General features: G+C 46.3%; 1 protein-coding gene across 1 annotated transcript in view; it reads left to right on the forward strand.

Annotated features, from left to right (window-relative positions):
• The first annotated feature begins 3292 nt into the window (after positions 1-3292).
• The window catches only part of Slco5a1 (solute carrier organic anion transporter family member 5A1), a 97388-nt gene continuing 76158 nt past the window's right edge, over positions 3293-24522 (forward strand). The window contains exon 1 of the mRNA XM_055603485.1: positions 3293-4252. Coding sequence (XP_055459460.1) covers positions 3337-4252 — 916 coding nt within the window. The 5' untranslated portion in view covers positions 3293-3336. The remainder of the gene's footprint in view (positions 4253-24522) is intronic.

The following is a 24522-nucleotide window of genomic DNA, read 5'->3' on the forward strand; positions in this document are numbered from 1 at the left end:
CCGTCCTTTTCAACTTTTTTGTAATTCTCTGGTTCCTGCTTCTACACTTGCCTCCCCTTACTTAAGTTTCTTTTTCTCTTCAGATCTTAATGCTTCCAGGGGCCCAACTTTAGCCTGCACCTCTTCCCGGTTTGGAATCTGCCTTATCCACTTATCTTTTCTCATGCGATCGTAGTGGCTAATTTACATGCTTAGTCCGAACCCTCTGAGCATCTTGTATGCAGTAGCTTACCAGTGCCATTTCAAACTCAACCATCGTCATAAAGTGAGACCAACCAGCACGTTTTTCCTCTCATGTTTTGATTGGGCTTTATTCATCCGGAGTCCCCCTGCATTGGCCTAGCTAAGCTATCTACATCTACCTGAACTTTTTTTGACATCTCCCTGGCCCCTGCCTCATCACATAGTCACTTACTCGTATTTCCACCTACCTTGTCTCTCTGTACTTTACAGTAGTTTTCTACTCATCATTGACAAAGATATTTCTGGTAAGAAGGGTAGAACGTCATGACAGCATGGGACTGACATTACACAAGTCGTGAAAACGGTCCGGTCCTCTGCCCCGTCTCTCCAATCTATGTGTCTCCGTGCCAGCCCCCTTCCTGCTCTGGATACGAAGGTTAATGGGTGCCTGGTTCCTCAATAGCAAGCTGTATAGAAGGTACCGCATGGGTTCAAGCCATTTAAGTCGATTTTTATTTTTATTTTTTTCTTGGCAAGACAAGTTCCCGTACTTCAGGGATCTCGGTTCCACTTTGGTCCCCAGAATCTGCTATGGCAGAAAAGACACAGCGCACGTGAACATGGCGAAAATGAACAGAAATACTTTACATGAAACAGCCTTTCTGCCCCAGCTGATGGCTTTTTAAGATACCCGCTCCCTTGGGCTTTGGAGCGGGTCGTCTCCCCAACATGCAGGTGAAGGGCAGCAGGGTGGCTGGTTGCCTGTGGGCTGGGTTGGCCCGCGCGCGCCTGCGCCCTCTGCTGCTCCAGTCCTGGCGCGTCTCCGCGCGCGTGTGTCCGTCCGGAGAGAAGAGGCTTGGGTGACAGGCCAGGGGTTGGGGGAAGAGTTAGCCCGCCCGAGTGGCAGTCTCACTCCCTGATTTCTCGGCGGCGGGGCCGCAGGAGGCTGGCCCACTGGCCCACCTTCCCGCACCAACGCCGTCCTACCGCAGCCGCTCCATCTCCCAGCCCGGCAGACCGACGGGTCGTCACCCTCATCACCCTCGCTAGTGAGTGGCGGAGGCTCGCGCGCCCGGCGGAGCCGAGAGCCGTCCCCGGAGGTTCTGTCCTCCCACGGGTTGCGTGTGTGTGCGTGCGTGTGTGTGCGTGTGCCTGTGCGCGCAGGGGGTGTCCCTGGGATTCCGCGTGCTCCGGGCGGGGACCGGCGCGTCCATCCCATCCGAGTCTGCGCCGCGATGCGCTGCGGCTGCTCCCCCGGAGCAGGGGCTCCGACGCCGGGATGCCCCAGTCGGGCGCGCAGCCACGGGTGGAGTTCCCTGGGCAGGCGCAGGGGCGAGCGGGCGGAGCCCCAAAAGCGGGTTTGCGAGCCGCCGGCAGGCCGGGAACCGGCGAGAGAGTCCGGGACAGTCCTGGGAGAGGCGGTGGCCCCTTCCCCCCCCCCCCCCCCCCCCCCGTCAGCCTCTCCGCCCCTCTCTCTCTTATCCCTTTTCTCAGCAGCACCACAAAAAGCTTAGGGCGAACCCCAGCGCCGCGGAGCCGCGATCCCTCCAACCCGGTGCGCGTCGCCGCGGGGCGGGAGGAGGGGAGGGCTCCCCAAAATTAGGGTTGGGGTTTACAGCCGGGGGTGGGGGAGGAGGGGGCTCGGCGAATCCAAGCCGCGTGCTGGATCGCGCCAGCAGTTGCAACGGGAACTCGTGTGTGCATGTGTTTGTGTGTGTGTGTGTGTCCGCGCAGGCGTCCACACGGCTCAGGGCCCACGCTCTCGGGGTGCGCTCAGTAAATAGCACACCTCCCCGCCAGCCAGCGCGCCCGTGCCGAGTCGCTTCGGTGGGTTTCCCCGCGCACGCCGGGTCGGCGTGCCGGCGTCTCTTTGTTTGGTTGTGGCTTCGCCCAGGCATCTGCAAGGCAAATTGATTTTCGGTTTCGCTCAGCCTCGCGCTCTGGGACCTAACGCGGGCCGCAGCCTTGAATGCCCTCGTTACTTGTAATTGAATAGTTCTTTCCGGCAAGGGGGCTATTTTTAGTGTGGAGAATAACCAGGCGAGCATGCTGACCTCCTCCTCCTCCTCCTCCTCCACCCCAGCCCTCCACCCCTCCCCTCCGGCTGCCTCCGGCTTTGAATAAGTAGGTGTCTGATGGAGCAGGCGAACCCACTTCTCGTCGCTCCCACGTGCCGGAGTACACGCAGTTTTCTTTCTACCGCTGGGGGTGGGGGATGCGTTTTAAAATTTGAGACCGGGAATGCACTGTGTGTTTGGTGTTTGTGTGTGTGTGTGTGTGTGTGTGTGTGTGTGTGTGTGAGAGAGAGAGAGAAAACTTTCCTTTGTTCTTGGGGGATCTTCTATTTTGAGTCACGGAGTAGGAGTACAAAAAAAAGGTTGCAATTAGTTCACTCGAAGAAAAGACACCGCCTCTGAGTCAGAGCTGCCGGGGTTGATAATTATTAACATATAAAAGCAAACGCGGTGTTTAAGGCAGAAGGGGCGGGGCGGGGGCAGGCCTGCCGTAGACAATGAGCGAGAGCCTCGGCGGACCGCCTGCTGCTCATTGTTCCGGGACTTGAGGCTGCGGCCTCGGAGGGTTCCTCCTGCAGGGTTCAGCTCCAGGCTAGCACCTCGGTCCCTCTGGGGACCACGGGGTTACCTTAGCGTTAGCCCCCGGGGCGCCGGGACGCCAGCCCCAGCTGCCCCCTTCCCTGACCGTTCCTTCTCTGCTTTGCAGCTCGGCAGCTTGGCGACCCAGTGTGTCTCAAGCCTTGCGGTGGACACCGAACACCCCCGGGACCACCAAGCGGGATGTCGTCCGGACAGTGGAGCTAAGTGACCCCACGCTGGGCACAGGGCGCTCGAGCTTCCGGCCACCGTCCGAGAGGCGGCGGCGGCGGTGGGGATGAGCACGGGACGCGCAAAGCGCCTGCCGCGAGCCATCCCCGGGAGGTGGACACCGAGCGGGGCTCCTCGAAGGACCGCGCGGACCTTTACCTCCCCCGGCACGAGGTGGCGAAACCTCACCGTGGCGCCTCCGCTCAGGATGCTCTGTGCTGCTGAGATGTTCTGCTACGAGATCCTGCCATGGCTCCAGCCCCTTGTGTAAGGTGGATGAACTGTGCCGGAGACCTCCTTGTATGGGATCAGAGATCAATTTATAAGAGCCATGGACGAAGGGGCTGCGCAGTCCCCGGGCCAAGAGCAGCTGGAGGCACCTGCCCAGGTAGGAGCTGTCCAAGGGAAGTGTGAGTCAGAGACCTTCAGGTCTAAGAGTTTACCGGTCCTGCACAGTGCCTCCTGCCGGCAGAATCTCAGGGCTGAGAATGCAGACGTCAACCTGGCCTTGGGCCGCCCTGAAGCTATGGGTGCCCGGGAGAAGCATCGAGGACGGAGCTTGATAGTCCCTAGTCCTTCCGCCCCATCCACTTCGGTAGGGACTGCCGCGGGACTCATGGACTGTAACCACAGGGTGGACCCCGGCAAACCCGTGTCGGTGTCTTCGCCTCTGGCCGCCCTCCAGGAGAGAAGGTGTCTCTACGTGGTCCTCACGGATTCTCGCTGCTTCCTAGTGTGCATGTGTTTTCTGACCTTCATCCAGGCATTGATGGTCTCCGGGTACCTGAGCAGTGTCATCACCACCATCGAAAGGCGCTATAGCCTCAAGAGTTCCGAGTCAGGGCTGCTGGTCAGCTGCTTCGACATAGGAAACCTGGTGGTGGTGGTCTTCGTCAGCTACTTCGGCGGCCGTGGGCGAAGGCCCTTATGGCTGGCGGTGGGTGGACTTCTCATCGCCGTCGGGGCTGCCCTCTTCGCCTTACCTCATTTCATCTCACCTCCCTACCAAATCCAAGAGTTGAACGCTTCTGCCTCCAACGATGGCCTTTGTCAGAATGGCAACTCCACGGCTACCTTAGAGCCTCCTCCCTGTCCCAAGGACTCTGGAGGAAACAGTCACTGGGTCTACGTGGCTTTATTCGTTTGTGCACAGGTTCTCATTGGAATGGGCTCCACACCGATTTACACCCTGGGACCAACCTATTTGGATGACAATGTCAAGAAAGACAATGCATCCTTGTACCTAGGTAAGACTTGCTATTCTCAGTCATGTAGTTGGCTCACAGAGGTTTTTCCTTCTCTTCCCAAACGCAAAGGAACACGATCTGTTGTGTTTTCAAATATAATAAGCGTTATAGTTCACGCCTTTTAAGTTCTATTTTTCTTTCCAAGACAGGGTTTCTCTGTGTAGCCTTGGCCGTCCTGGAATTGGCTTTGTAGACCAGGCTGGCCTTGAATTCATAGAGATCCACCTGCCTCTGCCTCCCTGAGTGCTGGGATCACGGGTGTGTGTCACCGCACCCGGCTTTAAATTCTATTCTTGGTGTGATGTTTTCAGTTTGGGGTAAAGAGTTCTTGGAACTAATTTTCAGATGCACCTCACATTTGGGCTTTCCCACCCAATACAAACTCTCAACAATGGGATTGGTACAGGGCCCTTTTCTCTTGCCATCCACCTTTGGGAAATCTCTATAATTTGTCAAGTTTCTAAGAGATGTCCTTCGTAGAAAAGACTAGAAAACAAGAGGGCTCACAGCAGTTTTGAGACATTGCTTTCCTTTTTACGTCTCTTTCTCATCACCAGTAGCAGAAGACGGGATAGCCAGACCACAGTCTCACTCCCATCCCTGTATTCTGAACATGTCTCCATCACCCAACACCAACAAAGCCTGAATAACAGCAGCTTATAGATATAACAGATATAACAGTAAGTTATATCTGCTCACGAAGAAGCAACAGTACAGGCTGTGAGGTTTATCCAAGGCTGTTCTCATTGTGCTTAGAAGACCTCAGTGTTTGGAATTTGGAGAGCTCACTGCTGTCTCCTGAAGAACACGGACAGGTTCTAGGGTTTGGTTCCTTGACTTGCATTTAAGAGCGTCAGTGGACAGACGTGTTTGTGGCGTACCCATGGTAGGCCAGGCAGGTAAGGACAGGGCTAATTGACTTCCTAGAAGAAAGTTTGATGGTCATCAGTGTCTCTCTGTAGCTAGTAACTGCTCAAAAGTGACCTAAAAGATGAACTTGAAGCCCTGGAAAGGATCAGTGTTATGCTAGCTGAGTGCTCTGTTTTTCTGTTTCTCTACTGGAGTTCACCTAAACACTTAAAACACCTAAAGGCTCTGTGTGTGTGTGTGTGTGTGTGTGTGTGTGTGTGTGTGTGTGTATACTTGGGTGTTGTTAATCAGGTTTCCCCTCTACCCCTGCTTCCCCAGAGACAGGGTTCGTGGCCTAGAACTCACCAAGTGGCTGGCTAGGCTGGCCAGCGTAAAAGTTCTTTTACTTAGTAACTCCTTAGCTATGTGTTAATAGGAACCTTGATGAGTGAATACGGTTTTCAAAGAGAGTGAAAAAGATGGTCAATGCAAGAGGGCTATACTCTGTCCTCAGTACATCCACTGCCCTTAACAAGCCTCTGAATTGTCTCCAGTAACTGGCCCAGTGCAGTGCTTATAACTTAACTTTGTTATTAAACGTAAGCACAAGATTTCTCCTGCGTATGGAGGAGACTGGTTACTGTGCCTCCCTGTGTACTATCATTTAATGTGGAGAATTTTAACAACTGTATAATAAATATTAGTATATCCACTCAGTAGGCTTAACAATTCCTCATTTGATCAGCTGTGTATGGCGGCCTGCACCTGTAATTCCAGCACTTGGGAGGCTGAGGTAAGGGGATTGCTGTGAGTTTAAGGTCCCCTTTGCCTATATGGTGAGTACCAGGCCGGCCAGGGCTACTTGGTGAGGTACGGTCTTAAGCAACAACAAAACCCTCATTTTGTCATGCTCACCAGCACCTCTTCCCAAATACATGTGTGTGTATATTTGACGTGCGGAACTAAGCCAAGTGTGCAGGTACCTCTTGTAGAAATAGAGTGCAGCTGAGCCGTAGAGTGCTAGAGATGCCCTGGATTTGCTCTCCAGCACTACCAATAAGTAAACCAACAAAAAGGAAACCCAACAAATCCATTCTTTTCCATACCAGCAGATGTCCCCGGATGCTAAGGAGGTTTAGAACCGTTACCGCAATATCATCAAGCTCCTTTTCAAATTCAGACTTCAGTTGTCACCCTTTTATTTTTTAAATAATGTTTTTTTTAAGTAATGTTTTTAATAATGTTTTTTTTTTTAAATAATGTTTTTTTCCCTACTAATGTTGAACTCAAGAATTCCGTAAAGGACACTTAATTAATATCATTATGTTTGGCCGTTTGTCATTGTAGCTTCCATAATGCAGAATAGTGTTTCAACCGTTGTATGTGTGTGTGTGTCTTAGACTTTTTGAGGGGTCAAGGCCAGCTGACTGATAGAATGTTCACATTCTCATCTTATCTGATCATTTCACCGTGGTGGCTATAAACTCAGTGAGATCATTTGGGTCAGACCATTTGATAGGTGATGCTGTGTGTCTTATATTACCTCCATCTGGACATTCACTGGTGATGCTAAATTTAATCACTTGACGGAATGGATGATTATCCAATGGAGAAATAGTTTCCTCCTTTTAAGAATAATCTGTAATTTTCAGAGTGATGTCTCACATCCGTGTGATTATCCCAGGACGTTTCCATATTTCTGCTGGTCTTTATTTCCATTAACATGGGAACATCAGATCCCTTCCATCCTGCTATAGGCACTCAACTGTCATGGACACAGGCTTCCACCATCAGAGTCATGGGCCTTGTGTAAAGAGAACACATCTAGTGTCAGAATGCTGAGAGTTGCTTTTTCCCGAGAAAAGAGCAAACACACATTAAATACATATTCATTCATAGCCTGTGCAAGATAATGTTCTGGGAATTGGCTCCAGGGCTTTCCTGTGCTTCTCATGTGCTCTACCACTGAGCTGTGCCTCCAGCTCCATGCTCATTTGAGAAAAAAGGAAATGTCATGAATCATAACACTTGAGAAGTTTTCAGGACAGGTGTGAAGTGACACTTTTTTTTTCTTTCTTTCTTTTTAAAAAGGTGTTGCCTGAATTGCTTTTTGTTTGTTTTTTCTTTCTTTTTTTGAAGTAATTTTAAGTTGGTGACTGCCTTAGGAGACATTCTTAAGGAAACCCATGATAATTCTGATTTACATAAAGTGAATTTTAGTAATCAAAACAGGATATTTTTTTTTTTTTCTTAGAAAGAGGCTCATAGTGTAATCCAGGCTGTCCAGGATTCATAATGTAGTCCAGGCTGGCTTTACATTTTGCAGTCCTTCTGTCTCAGAGCTCATTGGATACTAGGAGTACAGACACATACCAACACACCTGATCCAAAAACCTTTAAAATGAGCTTTTTAGGCTCCTTCTGAACAATCTAAGATCAGGAGATGACGGCTTCCCCAGGATACAAACAATGGTAACCAGTCCAAATGTGTGATTTCCTTTCTAGCGAGTAATGATGGTGAAACACTTCATATTATTTTCTTCACACAACTGATGTTCTATATCACCCATCTTCCTCCCCTCCTTTTTGACCCCCCTAGTCAGTCTTTCCATCAAAAAGCAACAACAAAACCTAAGGCAAACTTACAAACTGTGGCCAGGAACAAATATCCAAAGTAACATTAAAACCATCACTATAATGGATGGGGATATAGTGGTACATCTTCATCCTGGCAAGGCTCCGTGTTAGCACTCTGGTAGCTTTTGAAAAAGAAGAAAAGAAGACATAGATTTGATAACAAGGCTTTACTCACTAAGCTCCCTGACCCTGCTGTATAGAGAAAGCTCTGTCGGTACTGTTAAGAAGTGGGCCGGGCAACTAGACCATGATTTGTAATTATATCTCAGAGGGGTGTATGTGTGTGTGTGATATTTCATTGGCCAAAAATCCAAACCAAACCAAACCAAAACCACAGGGAAAAGAGGGGAAAAAAAAAAAAGGACAACCTATGGGAATAGAAAGAAAGGATACATTTCTCAAATAATGTCACTGGTGGGGCTGGCAAGATGGTTTGGTGGTTAAATTATTGTCTGCCAAGTCTGATGATCTGGGTTTGATCCCTGAGACTCGCCCTGTAGAAGGAGAAAAGTTACTCCTGTCCTCTGACTTCCACACACATGTCATGTCACATGCCCCCCCCCCTTCCATCCCTAACAAAATAAATGACGCGCACTAAAACCCCTTTAAAATCTACTGGAGCACTTGGACGCCGTTCATGATAAATGGTGATTGGGATGGGCTGGCTGGCGGTCAAGCGAGCGCAGGCAGCAGCTTTGATGCCTCCCTGGTGCTACTCCTTAATCATCAGCCCTGGCTCACATCTCTGGAAGGACTGGAGTTGGTTCGAACCCTATAGACAGGGCTCTCGAGTAGGAGGCAAAGGCCCATATTCTATCCTGATGTCGCTCTGGAGTACTTTACACACCCTTTCACTTCTCCTAGCTTCTAATTTTAATGGGGATAACGACAGTTTTTCCCCCTGTAATATTCTGCAAAGTAAGCAGAATTTTGTGTATGTAAGAGTTCTGCCAACAGTCTGGGTGGCACTTTGTGTCAAAGCAGAATTCAAGCTCATCCTAGACCATGGACCATGGCGTAAATGATGGATTGCTACTGCATGTGTCTTCTTTAATAATAAGAAAGAGGAAAGAAGTATTGCACAAGAGATCAAAGGATTGTGGAGGAAATCACTCCCTCAGAACAGAACACAGGAAAGTCATGACCATCATTTCAGCCACGCCGTTTCCTCTCTACATTTTATGAGGACTAAAGGTCCTGCCACCATGTCAATCTTGGATGACTGTCTTTCTTTAATGTACGTCACCAAGTGCATTCATGTCTTGTGCAACACAACAAAAGCTCCTTAAGTGTGAGGCGTTTGGGATGGCCCAGTTTCACCACTATTTATTTTTTATGTGGACTATGCTTTGAACAAATGTACTTTATAATAGTGGCCTTCTAGCCCCAGGCAGCTTGCAGCAACCTGGGAAGCAGGAAGGGGCTGGGCTGAGAGTTTACTTCCTGGGTGTGTCCTCACTCTCAAGAAGCAAGAGGAGGCACAGTAACATCTGTCTTTCTTGAAGACGGGGAGAAGATGGGTGGGAATCAAGAAGGGAAGCATCTGAGTAGGAATGTATTTTCTCTGAAGACCTTTGAGTAGTTTAAAAACTCTGCCTTAAATTTGTGTGTCCTCTAATACATTTGTCTTTCTGAGCCATCTAAGATCTTTTTGAAAGTAGGCTTTGTGTAAATCTTGAGTAAATGGAAAAAAATAATTCTCCACTGAAAATGAGTGTGTGAGAAAATGAATGTTAGGGAAGACCAGGAAACAAATTCAGGCTAATGGAGAAAATCCGAGAGAACAGCTTGGGATAGCTGGAGTCTGGGGACAGGCAGGAGTGTCCTGGGAAGTTGGGCAAGGGCTCTTCACATACTGGGGACAGCTAATCTGTGTTAGATCACATGTGTCTAGCAGGGCCTGGACTTGTCTGCTGGCTGGTATGCTGGTGTCTTTATTGGCCTGGGCCTCTGAGGCAAGTCGTCAGTTAGATGAGGCTGAGCAGTGAACCACTTTAGGGTTAAGCTGAACAGCGTGAGTTTCTGCTCTTAGTGGAGAAGTCTGTTGCTGATTTTTTTCTTTTTTCTTTTCAGCCTGCCTGCTGATAAAGAGAGCGGTCTTTTTAGACGCTGTCTTTTTGATAGGCACATGGGTGATGCTATTGAAGTTGGTCGGTTTGAGCATGTAGAATCAGCAGCCCAGAGCTCTACAACTCAGTTGGGACATTCCCATTGGAGCCTGGGGGTTGGAGCTGCCATAGTAAGGCCAGCCACAATTTGCAGTCCTTTCATATCTAGAATAAAACCACGGTTTCTTCCCATGACTCCAAAAGCAATAAGTCAATTTGGGGTACTTCCTATGTTTTGGTGTCTTTTCAGAATGGCACAGTTGTGTGATAGCATGATGACAGAAGGATTCAGTGAGAGAACCAACTTAGAACAAATGGTGCTCCTTTTCAATTTTGTTTTTCTTTTTGAGATTATAATGTAAGTACATTCTTTTGCCCTTCTCTTTCCTTCCTCTAAGCTCTCCCATGTACCATCCCCTTGCTCTTTCAAATTCATGGAGTTTAGAAATTGCTGTTACATATCTGTATGTTCCTAAATACGGAGAGACAACCCGCTCAGTGCATAGAATGCCTCTTGTATGTCAGGAGGCAGGCAGGCAGCACTTCCTCTCTCCTTGTCAGCAGAGGCTGTGTGTAGTTGTGTTTCCCTCTGTGGGCGGGGCTCCTGGTGCCGCTAGACTGCAGCTGAAGGTGGGGAATACCGGCGTACCCACAGCTCATTTCTGCTTCTTTCCTGTCTCTGTGTTTTAGTGTTTTGAGGCAAGGTGGCTAAGGCTGGCCTTAAACTCTTGATCATTTTCTCATACCCCCTCAAGTGCTGGACCACAGGTATAATCTGTCTGGCTGGGCTGATTGTTTCTTTCTTGATAATCTAGAAACAATTACAGTACATTGAGGGCGTTGGGAAGACACATGAGGTCTGTATTGCATGAAGTTTTGAACAACGAGGGACAGTATAGAGGGTTCACACAGAAAGGGAGATGTGTTGGCCCCATGCAGAGAATCTTTTCAGTGCTATAGGATTCAAGTCAAGATGCGATTTAGGGTCCAAACCATTCAGTCCCATTTGTAAAAAACTATGATCCAATGGGCAAAGAAACAAAGCTTCCAAAGGATTACAATATTAGTGTTATGAACAGTGTCGTCTTTCCTCAACACCACCCGACAAACCCAGTTCTGGTATGTATTTAAAACAAACAAAAAAAAGTTGAAAGCAGCGTTTTGAAATATTTGCGTACCAGTAGCCTCGTTGGAAATCAGTGTCTACCAGCAGAGGAGAAGCTAAACAAACTGTGGTGCATACAGACAGCAAATATCATTCAACCATGCCAAGGAGGGAATTCTGACACCCAGCATGTCATAGCTGCAAAGTCTTAGTGAAATTAGCCATTCACACGAAGCCGCAAGCTGCATGATTCCGTTTATACACTGTCTAAAGTGGCTAATTCCTAGAAACAGAAATCAATGATTGCCAGCGGCTGAGAAGAGAGGCAGCTGGGGAGTTAGTTTTGGAATGGCCAGAGAGTTTTTTGCAAGGTGAAAGTCCTGGTGATTGAACGTACGATGACGTTGAATATACCGATGTCACTGACTGTGGGCTTAAAGGGGGTTAAGATGGATAAACATTTAAAGGATCCATCCAGGTCTTAAACATCACCACGGCTTGGTGTATGGAGGATGAATCCACACCACATGTCTTTTCCAAAGTCATTAGGACTGTTAGCATAGAAATTCTGAAGAGTGCAAGTCTTGGGGTGCTAGTCTTACCTCTGAGCCTGTGCAACCTACTAGTATGTGTCAGCCAATGTATGTCTTTATTTCAGCTCTGAGAATTGTTTTTCCAAGAGTGTGTGGAAGTTTTGCATTCTTTTTGGGCATAAGTTTGAGAAGCAGAAGTAGGGTTTGTAAAAGGAGGGAAAGTAGGTTTTAGAGCAGGTATTTTAGGGCAACAATCAGGCAGAGAACTCGGGAGGCAACACGAAGGGCCCAGGGTTCTTCCAGCGAGTCTGGGATGGTGAGACTGATGTCAGTAGGTGCTGCTGTGTCCCTTGTAAGTCGTGCTAGGATCCTGCATTTTCAGTTTCTCATTGTCAGGAAAAAAAAATCAGGTAGGGGATTCCACAGTCAAAAAAGATGGGGATTCCATCGCTGCCTGGTAGTTCTGGGAAATCACCGGGAATTTAACAGCCAGGGATTGCTGGTTCTGAAGCTGCGTCCCCATGGAAAACTACAGAAGTTTTAGCTCACTCCAAGCCAGCGGTTCTCAATCAGTGTGACTTTTCACCCGTATTCTAGGGACATAAGGCAGTGTGGGAGACACTTTTGATTCTCACAACATGGAGAACGCCCACTGGCTTTTAGTGATGTTTAGGCTATCGATGCTGCTAACTATGCTACAATGACCCCAAAGGGGCTCACTTCAATGATTTAGCCAACAGAGAATTGTCGGTAGTGACACTTTTTTTTTTTTTTAACTTTTCAGGTTAACTATGATTTCCTGAGTTCTTTGGAACTCTGTGTCATGTTCATAAAAGTCTCTAGGTCATAGGCTCAAAAAGATTGAACTTGTTGAACGAAAGAGCATCAAGAAAGTATGTAAACAGGAAGGTGTTCTAGCAAGGCAGAGAGGAAGCAGAAATTATTTGTACTATTCCCTGCTATATGTAGGTCTATACTGTATTGTGCTAAAAGACAATCTGTGATAGTGGATTATTTTTAAATGTTTGTTTTATTATTATTTTATTTATTCTTTGAGAATTTTGTATAATATTCTTATCAATATTCTTTTCCATCTTCCAGTCTCTCCCAGATAGTCCTCTCTTCTCTCCCTATACAACTTCATGTTCTTGTTTTTTTCACTCTTAGAACAAAACAAAACATACAGAAGGACAAACTCAAGTAAAAACTATGGGTTTTAGTTGGTAGCATATGATATTAGTTGGGGGGTATTGTCCCCAACTAATACATGGTGACTCCATTTAAGTTCACTTTATACATGTGTATTTTAGGAAGCTCCTTTAATAGTACATTTTCATATGGCTTTTTAGAAGGACTTTATCATTAGTTATTCTCCCATATTCCCTCCTCTACCCTGTCCTCCTACTTCCACACTTTTAATTCTTCTGTTCTAGCTTCTCCTTCAATCCCTTTATAACACCATATTCCATTTCCCCTTCCTTGGAAGATCCTCTTCTCCTCCTGGTCCCTTACTGCTACCTAACCTTTGTAGGTATTCTGAATGAAACACACATATTTAAAGCACAAAACTTTTAAAAAACTAAAAGATTTCTTCCTCTATTTCTTCTCCCTCCTTCTCCTCTTCCTCTTCATTATTATCATTATTATTATTATTATTTAAGGCATGGTCTCTCTCACTTTGTATCCCTGGCTAGCGTGGAATTGGATATGTAGACTAGGCTGGGCTCCGACAAGGACATTGTGAGCTGCCTGACGTGGGTGCTGGGAACTGAACTCAGGTCCTCTACAATAGCAGCATAAGCTCTGAACTGCTGAGCCATTTCTGCAGTCTCTGTAGTGCATCATAGTGGATGCAAAAATACTGAGGCTTTCATGATTTCTATGGTGACCTTAGGCTTTCTGGACCACATTCTTGGAGTAGAGAATACTGTGATCTTGGTGTGGTGTGGTGTGTGTGTGTGTGTGTGTGTGTGTGTGTGTGTGTATGTGTGTAACTGTCTAATAAAAAAAAAACTGGGGAAGCATCTCTATCTCCAAGCTCTCTCTTAGAAATGCTGACTTCAGTTAAAGAAAACATTCAGGCAAGGGATTGTGCAAAACTTTAAAACAACTAGTCAGAATTTTAAAGAGAACTTACACCCTAAATAATTGGTCCCTCAGAGGAGATGTAGGACGGATTTAATGTGGTGGTGGTGGGTGAGAGACCTAACTTTTCTTAAAATAACTGAGTGCTTGGTTTATTGAAAAACAACAAAACAAACAGAACCCTAAGATGAACAGTAACAACAAAAACAACTTTAGTTGGACGTGGCGGCACAAAACTTTAATTCCTGCACTCGGGAGGCAGAGACAGGTGGATCTCTGTGTGTTCGAGTCTGGCCTGGTCTACAAAGCAAGTTTCAGGACAGCCAGGAACAAAAACAGCAACATCAAAGTTTGAAATGGGGAAGTATGACAGGGGCTGTTTGCATGGCAAAATTTTTGGTGTATAAAACATGCCATCATTACACATGTGTTACCGTTACATATTATCTATAAAAGAGCTCTGGTCCACAGCTACCCAACCCAGAGCCCATTTAACAGTTGAAGAAATCAAGTTTAAGCAATGTGTTCAAAGTCACCCCAAAACCCATCAAAATCTGGACTCAAAGGCTTCATACAAAGCTGCAGAGTCTGTAGCCATTGACCTCAGAGGGGACACAGGTAATGGACTTTCCAGCATTTGCAAAGGAGGCAGCTAAAATAACTTTCTTGATTCCTGTCACCCCTTATACTGTCTAGTGCCTTAAACAAACAAACAAAACAAAAAAACAAAACCACTTGGATTATGGTTCCCCCCGATCCTCACCCTTCTTGGAACCTGGCACTCTGGTCTGAAGGACTTGGAGGCAGCCTGCTTTTCCAGGAGCCATCTGGAGCCTATTCCTTGAGGACTTTTCAAGCCACCCTGGTGGCTTGAGCTACATCGCAGTTGCCGTGTGACAGCTGTCTTCTGGGACTCAGACATTCTTTGTGGCTCTTTTTTTTCCAGCAGCTGTGTATCACCTGACGGTAAATGCAGACTGTTTCCCCTCCTGGGAGATGAGATTCCTTGAGAGGCTCCCACCCTGAAAAAAACCACTGGCCCTGGAACCAAATATAACCTAGAAAGGCAGGTGCAGGCTCCTCTCCCTTAAAAGTAAAGAACATGCTCATGTAGTTAATATTCACAGCAAGATGAAATTAAATAATCCGCAAGTGACTAAAGCAGAATTCTACGGCCCCTGGCATTCCTGTATTTGAGACTTTTAGCTATAGATGATGATAACAGTAGGTTTTGGTCTCATTAAGTATTTTCTTATGTTTTCAGACTTGAATTTTGATGAAGATCAGAGATGGTTTAAAGATGCTTTGGCTTGAGTAAGGGGAGGGGTTTGACTGAACAAGATTCTAGTGAGCTCTAGATCTTAAATGTCCTGGCATAAGATTGTGATCAATGTTGTATATTGACAGAACAACCATCCCCATCTGGTAGTGTCTTTGTATTATTGGGCAAAAGAGGTTTGCCTAGAAATATGCTTATACCGCCTGTGTTTACTTTCCCATGTGTCCTAATTCGAACTGCATTTTAATGGTTACTCTTATGATGGAAGACAGTAGCAACTTTTAAACAGATGGGAAACTTTCAGAGAGAAGTCTGAGAAATCACCTCTGGGAGAGACTGAAGGTAAAAAAAAAAAAAAAAAGGAAACAAAATGAAAAGAAAAAGATTCTTAGAATCACGGCTCTGACATTTTTTCCCTCTAGTATTTTGTTTTCTGGTCTTGCGAAACGTTCAGAGGGAAATGCAGTTTGCTTTCTTTCTCAGGACTGATGCTGACAGTGCTAACACTGACAGGACTGTGGCCACACTCAACAGGTAAAGCGCTTACCTTGCAGGCACAGGGATAGCCCCAGCGCCTAGTTCAAAAGAGAAAAGAAAATAACCAGCAGCACGTGGTGACAAATGCTTGTAGCCCTGGCACCACTGAGGCATAGACCCACCATCCCTGATGCTTGTTGGCAACCTTCGCCTAATTGGTGCATTCCAGGCCAACGAGAGATAGGAGAAATAACACCCGAGGTGAGGGAATGGGCTTGTGAACACCCATGCTTGCGCTTTTCTGAGTCACTGGGCTCATGGTTCTGGGTGTGGAATGTTTTTTTTTTTTGTTTGTTTGTTTGTTTGTTTTTCCTGGTAGCCTGGTGACTATTGCTAGAGAGAGGACATCGGGACCCTCCCGAGGATTCTGGTGGGACACACGTACACACATATACACACTGACTCTTACTCGAGGCTCACTGCATCTTGGAAGTGGTTTAGTCAGGCCTTGACCTCTGTTGGTCATTCCGTTCAGCAATTGTCATCTCACAGAAACTCAACTGTGCTCAGTTCCATGACTGAGCAAACTATGTAACCTTTTGGCAGTTTGCTCTTCTTTCCTGCCAAGCACATTTTCTCAGTCACCTTCTCATCTAATCTGTGGTTTGTAAGGTCTGAGTAGGGACGGTGGGAAACACTGGGTGTTGCTTCTAACATGAGTGCGGAGGTGAGTTCCTGACCCAGGGAAAATTCAGCGTCTAGTCTGATGGTTTCTCTGGCACCATTAACTGGATGATTAGAATGATTGTCAGCTGTGCAGACTCCAGCATGTCACATAATACATTGGGTTTCAGGTTGGGCATTGGTAAATGGGCAGAACTGCATTAGAGGCAGAATTCTATTTCTCCCACACCTACCGTGCTATAGATCCTGGTGAAGTAGATGTAAGGGAGTTGTCACTTGTGATTGGTTGAACTTGGCTGCCTGGGTTCAAATCAACCCCCGACCCCAGCTCTGTCCTGGCTGGTGGTTTAACAGGGGATAGAAGCCGTAATCTCTCTGCCCTATGGATAGTCGTCTGCCTTAGGATGTTGAGGAATTCGAAGCACTTGAGACAAGGTTAGGCCTGGCAAGTGATTGAAGACTCAACGAAAAAAAGAAATCAGAGCCCTCAAAATGGCTCAGCAGGTAAAGGTGCTTGGCACCAAGCCTGCAGTTCAATCTCTGGGACCATATAGTGGAAGGGGAGAAGGAATTTCTGCAAGTTGTCCTCTGATGGCCATATGCAAATCCTCACCCCCTTCCTCACGTGTACACACACAAATAAACACATAAATAAACTTGACAAAGGACTAAAATAAAAAAAGAAAACTTTTTTTTCCCCCCAGAGGAGAGTGGTGTGAGCTGTGTTGTAGCTGGCAGGGAAGGACTGTGGTTCTTTTGAACTGGTTGCTTGCCTCACAGTGCGTCAGTGTTTACTGTCGGTTACTGTGTTTTCAACTGACCCTGGGCCAGAAGGGACTGAACATGAGGCTTTTGTCCATCAGGATGTTTTTGGCAGGGCAAGCTGCCGTTCTACAGGAATGTGTACCCCACTCCCCAGGGATGCCTGGGGCCTGCTGTCCTGTGTCTGAGGTGATTGCTGATAACCCTTCTATAAAAGTAAAGACAGATTATAAATAGCTTCCTAAGAAGAGATGCTCTTGCTATAGGCCCCTGATAATTACGATGTGAGCTGTGGGCTATAATCAAGTTTAATTGCTAAGGAGCACAGGGAGGCATCCCTAAATGCAGAAACTCAGGCTGTTCTTAGCCCTTTTCTATCTTATACGACATTTAAATATCTCTGATTGGGTCTCTCATCAGTTTTTGCGGTTTCTGGGATGGGCCTTTGATCTCGCTGGTAGCCCACTGGATGTTGCATTGACTCATGAGCTTTGTTGTAAGAGGGAAGCTGGGAAAGACAATACAAAGAAGAAGAATCAAGCTTGAGTCTTCCTGTTCCACTGCCCTTACCGAGGCACATCATCCCTCTGTGTGTAAGCAAGTGACTGTGAGCGGCAGACTTGAGGGCACAGAGGCAAAACTAAATAAGAAATGGCTCTAGAACGCTTTCTGGCTTGCTTCAAACCGTCTTTCTTCAGGGTGAGTCTATAGCTTAGAGATTAATGTTAAAGTCTCTCCTGCTTCCTCTAAGTCACTGAGTTTACCTTGTCTCCGATCTCCCTTGCAAATCAGGGGAGTCAAGGCCCGATCACTTGAGTTTTCTCCTTAAGTCCTCTCCTTTGGTTTAGCGAGAACGTCGTCCGTCGTCCGTCGTCCGAGATGAGGCTCATCATTGATTCTGGTGATCCGTGCTGGGCTAACTCCCGGGCACCTGGTTCCAGAGACAAGCTACCTTTTCTTTTTTCTCTGGTGACACAGACACCCGACCGGCTTCTATCCTGCCCCCACGTGACTGTGGCGATACCGCGAGGCTGTCCGCGAGGCTGTCTTCGCAGGCTGTACTTCCTACCCGCAGATTTTCTACCTCCGTGCTCCGCCCCAGCGCGTCTCACCTTAGGCTCATTGCCCAGGGCTTCCGTTTCCACTTTCAGCTGGGTCCCTGTGGATCCCAGAAGACAGTTTTCGCAGATGGAATTAGTGACCTTTCCAGACTGCTGACTTCAGTCTCTGTTGCCATCCCCTACAGCTTGGGCCGTCCCGCTGTTTGTGACCTTGTCAAGCTCCCTGAGACTCACTGGGGTTAGGGTACTGGCGCACCCCTGCCGGGTCTGGATTTCAGGAAAAGCGCGCACAGGTGCTCACTGGAGAAGGCAGAGCAGTTGTAAATAAGGTTTATGACCCTGGGTGTGAGCTCTCTGTGAGTCAGGACGCCGCTGCGCTGTTTTGGCCTTGTCCTCAACTTATAGACGGAGCTGCCTATCTCTAGGAGGCAGGACAGATGGGACAGACTCATCCATCCTGCTGCAAAGGTAAAACCCAAACCCAGATACAAGAATGCACCCAGCCTGGGCCAGAGGCGGTATCTCAGTACACAGAAGATAACACAATAATAATAATAATAATAATAATAATAATAATAATAATAATAATAATCATCATCATTATCATCATCATCATCATCATCATCATCATCATCATCATCATCAACTGGCATCGCACCTCTGATATGGTGATTACAGTCATCTTATAAGCGGCCCTGGGGAGGCAGGCCTTTTAAACATTCTGACCAGGCTGGTTTTAAAGGACTCAGGCGATTTTATGTCTTCGTCACATTTTGTTTGGCAAATTTGTCTACATCTGGCTAGGTTGCCTGTCGTTCTTCACATTTTAAAATTGACAGGCAAGATCTGGGCATGGTGGCACATGCCTTTACTTCTAGCCTCAGGAAGCTAAGGCAGGAGGACCATGAGTTCAAAGCCAGCCTGGAGTGCACAGCAAGGTACTGTTTCAGAAAATCAGAACAACCCAAAAAAATCTGTGTGAGACATTGTCATTCTTGCTTTGGTGGCAGAGGTTTTAGGTTAAAGAAAGAAATTTAACGATTCCATTTGTCTTTGGTGTTGATATACTTTCAGACACTTTTAAATGATGGATTGTCAACCCATCTGAATTATTAAAAAGCACAAGGTGATTATGACACATTTATTTAAACACTTGATCTTAGAGTATACTGGCTCATTTTTGAACTTCTACACATTTGTCCTTTTTGAGAAACACTGAGAGACAAAAAATAAAAACAGAATATGTAATATTTTCAGATAGAAAGGTGAACTTCTTATAAATATAAATAACATAAACCTAAATAACTATACATGGAATAGGAATTGGGCTTTTTTGCTTTGGTTTGGGTTCCTTTAGCTAAGACAATTCACAATTACACTTGTGTAATTGTGTGTAGCTTCCAGGAGGGTGTCCATTTGCTAAAGTGTTTGTTCAATCTACGGGTTTATTTCTTACCAACCACAGAATCTGGCCAATGAATGGCTCTTTCATTCTTGGGTTTCCTCTTTTTCTTTATCTTCCGGGATTTTAATTTGAGGGCTATTAATCCTTTTATCAAGGCCACAGCACAGTCTTAACTGCTGAATTTGTGGTTTCCCACAGGGATCTTCCGCACCTCCTCAGACATTGTTGCTTGATTATACCCTTTGCTTGAATTTACTCCTACTGATGTGAGGCTTCTGTGTGTTCTAATGTGAGTCAATCTGAATTAATGTTTCCAAGTGGACCCCAGGAGACCACTGCCAACAGCTCTCTTAGGTGACTGTGTCTGCTAATGTACCTAATAAAAGCCCCCATCTCCCCCTTAAATGGCTAGATATTTCATTGCCAACTTTATTACCCAATTTGCTATGATCTTTTGTCTCTAATGTGCTATCCTTTCGTTGGGAATTTTCATTAGGTATACATTTTAGAGCCAATATTATTTAAAAATTCACTAGTTTCTTTGAAAAGAATTAATCAGGCAGAGATGGGCATGCCTTTAATGCCAGCACTTGGGAAGCACAGGCAGGAGGCAGGTGGATCTCTGAGTTCAAGACTAGCTTGGTCTACAGAGTCAGTTTCAGGACAGCCGGAGCTACACAAAGAAACCAGCCTTGTCTCAAGAAACTAAACCAACCAACCAACCAACCAGCCAAAAAGAACTAATTGGCAGTGTGCTAATAGGCTTATCAATGGCTTGTGCCTTTATGAAACTTGTACTTCTTGTGATGAAATAGGTTTTCTCCACATACAGAGCAGTCATGTCAAAGGCTCGGTTCACAAGGTATCCCTTCTCCTTAATGGACAAGGTTCTTACCTTATTGTTGTTAAAATCAGAATTTAAGCATTTCAGAGACAGGGTCTTGCCTGCTTTAGGAGGCAGGCAGGCTGGCAGCACATTACCGAGCTCACATGGAAAAATGGAAAAGAGAATGCCCACCCAGACCGTTGTCCCCTGAAGCAGAAGTTGAATTTCAAAAGATTATCGGTGTCTAGCCACACCTTCCCACTACCAGGCTGCTAGCAACCATTCTTTGTAAAATATAGCTCGAAGCAAGAGAGAATCATTGAAATACACACTGGAGCACAAAAAAAAAAAACAAAAAAAAACCAAAAACAAACAAACAAAAAAAACCAAAAAAACCTCTCTCTCAAGGGCAAGTCCCAGCAGCTAGTCTGTGTTCACAAATGTACGGCTCCCAGCTTCCTACATGCCCCAGGAGGAAAAGTCAAGCGGAAGTACTCCTGGTTCCCAGTCCCCAGGGCTCACACCGGGCTCTCCTAGATCCGCAGATCCCAAGAGAAAAGCTTTCCCTGTTATCATCTCTTAAACCAGTTTTACCAAATATTGCAAAATAAATCAAAGCTAGGAAGAAGGCAGAAGTACAGTGAAAAAGCTGCACGCTTGCTTTCACAGAACGACAAGCTCTGTCTTCCACATGCCCACAAGTGGACACACACGCACGCACATGCACACACACACCCACACACACACACCCCTTTAAAGATGCACTCAGCTTCCCTGGCCAGCTCACAGTGTTCACGGTAGCTGCGTTACAAGGCAAAAATCCCAACACCTGCACCGGAAAGTGCCCTCCCATCCTCCAAACAGTACACAGTGGTTTTCCATCATGCAGCGCGCCTGTTGGGGGGTTAAAGCCTGGTCCGTAGCAGAAGGGAGAGAGGGTCATGTGACCAAATGGGGAGAAGGGGCTGCAAAGCAGGACTTACTGGACACGCTTGGCCCTGTACTCCTGTCAGGTTGTAGAATGCTCTAGAAGTCATTGTGGTTTGTACACAGTCTTAATGACATGTATTTAGTGTCTTCCAGTGAGAAAAGACTAAAAGATTGACCTACTGCTAACTTGCAGTTATTGAAAATGAAAATAAGTAAAAGCGACAAAATGTTATTCTCTTGAGTGTTTCTTTATATTAACATTAATCAATTTTTTTGCATTATCATTGGCAGTATAACCAAATGATTGTCTTGGGATGAGAAAGATTGTGTCTGTATATCAGTGTATGTTTGTGTGTGTGCATTCGTGTGTTGTGAATGTTTCTTATTTTGGAGGAACATGACTTTTGTTAGACTTTAATTGTTCTGGGGTAACTGATTTTTTTTTTTTTAAGTTAGAGCAGATGGTAAACTAGCCCTCGAGGGTTTTGGGGTAGCTGGTAAGCTGATTAATTCTCAGGGGGACATTGTGTACTAATTAAAGTGTTATTTCGATTGTCAGGGAAATCAGTGTGCTGGTGTGCTGCTATATATGATAATCCTAGGACTAACGAAACTAGAAATTTGCTCATTCCTCCCTTAGATGTTCAGAGTAGCTGAAGAGCATTGCTCACAAGCAACAGGATTTTACAAATCTGTGGCTGGTGCAACCCGAAGATGTCTCGGGACAGGAGCTCTGACATCAGCAAACACTGAGATCCCTGGGGATTCCGACAGCAGTCTGAGGGCGGGGCCTGGGAAGCTGCATTCCCAGTGAGAGACCAAGCGTCATGGGAGGCCAGAGCGTGAGGTGACAGCAGCAGTGGGTCTTCATTGACTTAGCAGTTACTAAGTCAGTCCTGCTATCTGCAGATGGTGTTTAAATTGCTGGGGTTATGGCGACACGGGGGGCAGAGTTCCCGGCTCCAGGAACCCCTAGGTTAGTGCACTTGACAGATAATAAGCGGGTGTATGACATGATGGAGAGTCGTGTCAAAAGGCTGAATTGTAGAGGAGTTTCCTAGGAAGTGGGGTTTGTTTTTATTTTGCCAATACCATTTTCTCTTATAAGCATTAAAACTCACAAAATGAGACTAGGCGCATGGAGCTGTGTTCAGTGGGGATGAGGGTTATGAAGGAAAGCCAAGCAAAGGGGACACTTTGTTAGAAGAGCGGAGGCCAGGGAAGATTCAAGGAGGAGGTAGCCCAATTGGCAGCAGCTTGGTTTGAGAGCCTCGGGTTAGAAGGTGTTGGGTGCGTTTGAACAAAACACCCCAACATTAGAAAGGAGACTAATCTTGAAGTAGAAAATGGCAGGAAACGGGACAGAGAAGGCAACGGAAGAACAAGGCTCATTCTTGTAAACAGTCCTGGGCCCAAAAGTTAATGAAATCCTGGTTTCATCAACAGCCAGGTTTTATTCAAAGCTTTGTATTAAGTCTATTAAAAATCAATATCTTAAAATACCCAAAGCTGTGTAATTTAGAGATGATAAATTTTCAATTTAAATGATAGTTTTAGTTGCTAAAAATCCATACAGGCTCTGGCAAGGGCCTCGTTGGCTTGTCACCTTATGGCGTATGGAGTCACTGTGGCAGTGTGTGTGTGAGAGAGGAAGAGAGCTTGTGGTGAGTCAGAATGCTGGAAGGAGACTGAAGTTCCACAAGAGCTGTGTGGGTCCCTTCAGAGGGCAGTGTCCCACGTGACTTAAAAACCTTCCACTTCCACCTCCTAACTGTCCTAACAATTCTTTTTTTAAAAGACTTATTTATTTACGTATTTTATATGCATGAGTACTTTGCCTATGTGGATCCCATTGTAGGTGGTTGTGAGCCACCCAGTAGCTGCTGGGAATGAACTCAGGACCTCTGGAGGAGCAGCTCTTCACCTCCGAGCCATCTCTCCAGCCCCCAACGCTTCTCAAGATCACCACACTGGGGACTGGGCTTCCAATACAAGGAACTGTGGGGACACCCCTTACCTAAACCAGAGCACCGTTGCTGCACTGATATCACTTTACTAGGGAAGACTAAGATATTTACCTTTCTCAAATTCGCACCGACACAGAAACTTTTAACCCCACAGCCACCTCAAAGGCTGGTGTGCTTTGATATGCGCTTGGGAAATAGCAATCTAGTGGGTCAGTGTTAAGAGGTGTGCCTTTCAAGAGACCTGGGCGATGGAGGCAGAGAGCAAGAACCTGGCTTCATAGGGCTAAAGTAGGTTTTGGTCTGTGCTCTGATGTTTTGCCTCTGTGGACCTGGGGTTCAAGTACTCCCTGCTCCTGGAGGTCCCTCAGGGCACTATGAACAATGGTACTGAGTTTTGTTTGTTTGTTTGTTTTTTTTTTTTTCATCTCTTTGTGGCTTGGAGTTAACTAGGCTGGGAGAGGCGCACAAAAATCAAACTCATCAGGTGTCTCCGTGGAGATTATTTGTTGCTTGCAAATGAGTCCTTAGCAGAGAAGTCATTAAAATAAAGTCTGTCAGCGGGTATGGGATTCTAAATCGTAAGCTTGTTGGTAAAGGAAATAAGAAACACATAAAGACTCAGTTCTATGGTAACTAACTGTGTGGGAAAATGTTGTGAGAGATCTTCACTCCTGCTCGGCCCATCGCTGCCTCGAATATAAACAGTAACGCTCATTAGCGGTGGCTTTTTTTTCCCTCTGTGCTTCTGGCGGACTTTCTCCCCCACCCCCTTTTTCATTTGGAGGGCAGGATGGGTTGGAGCAGGGGCTTATGGACTCATGTACCCAAAGCTGGTCTCAAACTCACTGTGTAGCTAAGGAAAACCCCGAGTACCCTGTCCTCCCTCTTCCACCTCACCAGTTCTGGGACCATATCCAGGGATCTCTTAGGAATTTTTTGAAAGAATGAAAACAATATTAAATAAAACAAACAAAAAAATAATAAAACTATTGGATGTTAGTGTCTTACCAGATGGAATTACTTTAAGTCGGTGTTTTCCGGCCTCGTGATCGCTTCAGCTACAGAGGGTGGGGGGTGAGGAGGACACAGGGCTATTTGTTAAGGATTTAAATTTAAGGCAGTTGCATTTGACAGTCTGCACTGTCAGGGATGTTGGCAATAGCACCTCCTTCAAAATGTGGTTGGGGCCTGAGGGGGCCAAGGCTGGGTCACACACGTGACCTGAGTCAGCACGGCTTACAGCTCTGAGTTCTTTCCCCATCATCTCGATGAGCTTATGAAGTGCATGGCAGGTTAAGTAAAAACCACCCAAGAGGGTTATCTAAGCAGAAGAGATCTGACCAGAACGAGACCAGCACCATTCCAGAGGGGAAAAGGAGAAAGCCCAACACACAGTCGTTGCCTCTCTGTACTTGTTCTTCTCCATGACTGCGCTGCTTTGTCTTCCCCACCATCATGGCTGGGAACATCTGCAACTCTGAGGAAGAGTGGATGTATCCGATCGGGGAGCCCTTGCTTCAGAGAAACCCTGACTCAAAACATAACATGAAGCATGACAAGGA

Source organism: Psammomys obesus, unplaced genomic scaffold (genome assembly GCF_907164565.1).
Source record: "Psammomys obesus unplaced genomic scaffold, mPsaObe1.curated_primary_1811, whole genome shotgun sequence".
NCBI lineage: Eukaryota > Metazoa > Chordata > Mammalia > Rodentia > Muridae > Psammomys > Psammomys obesus.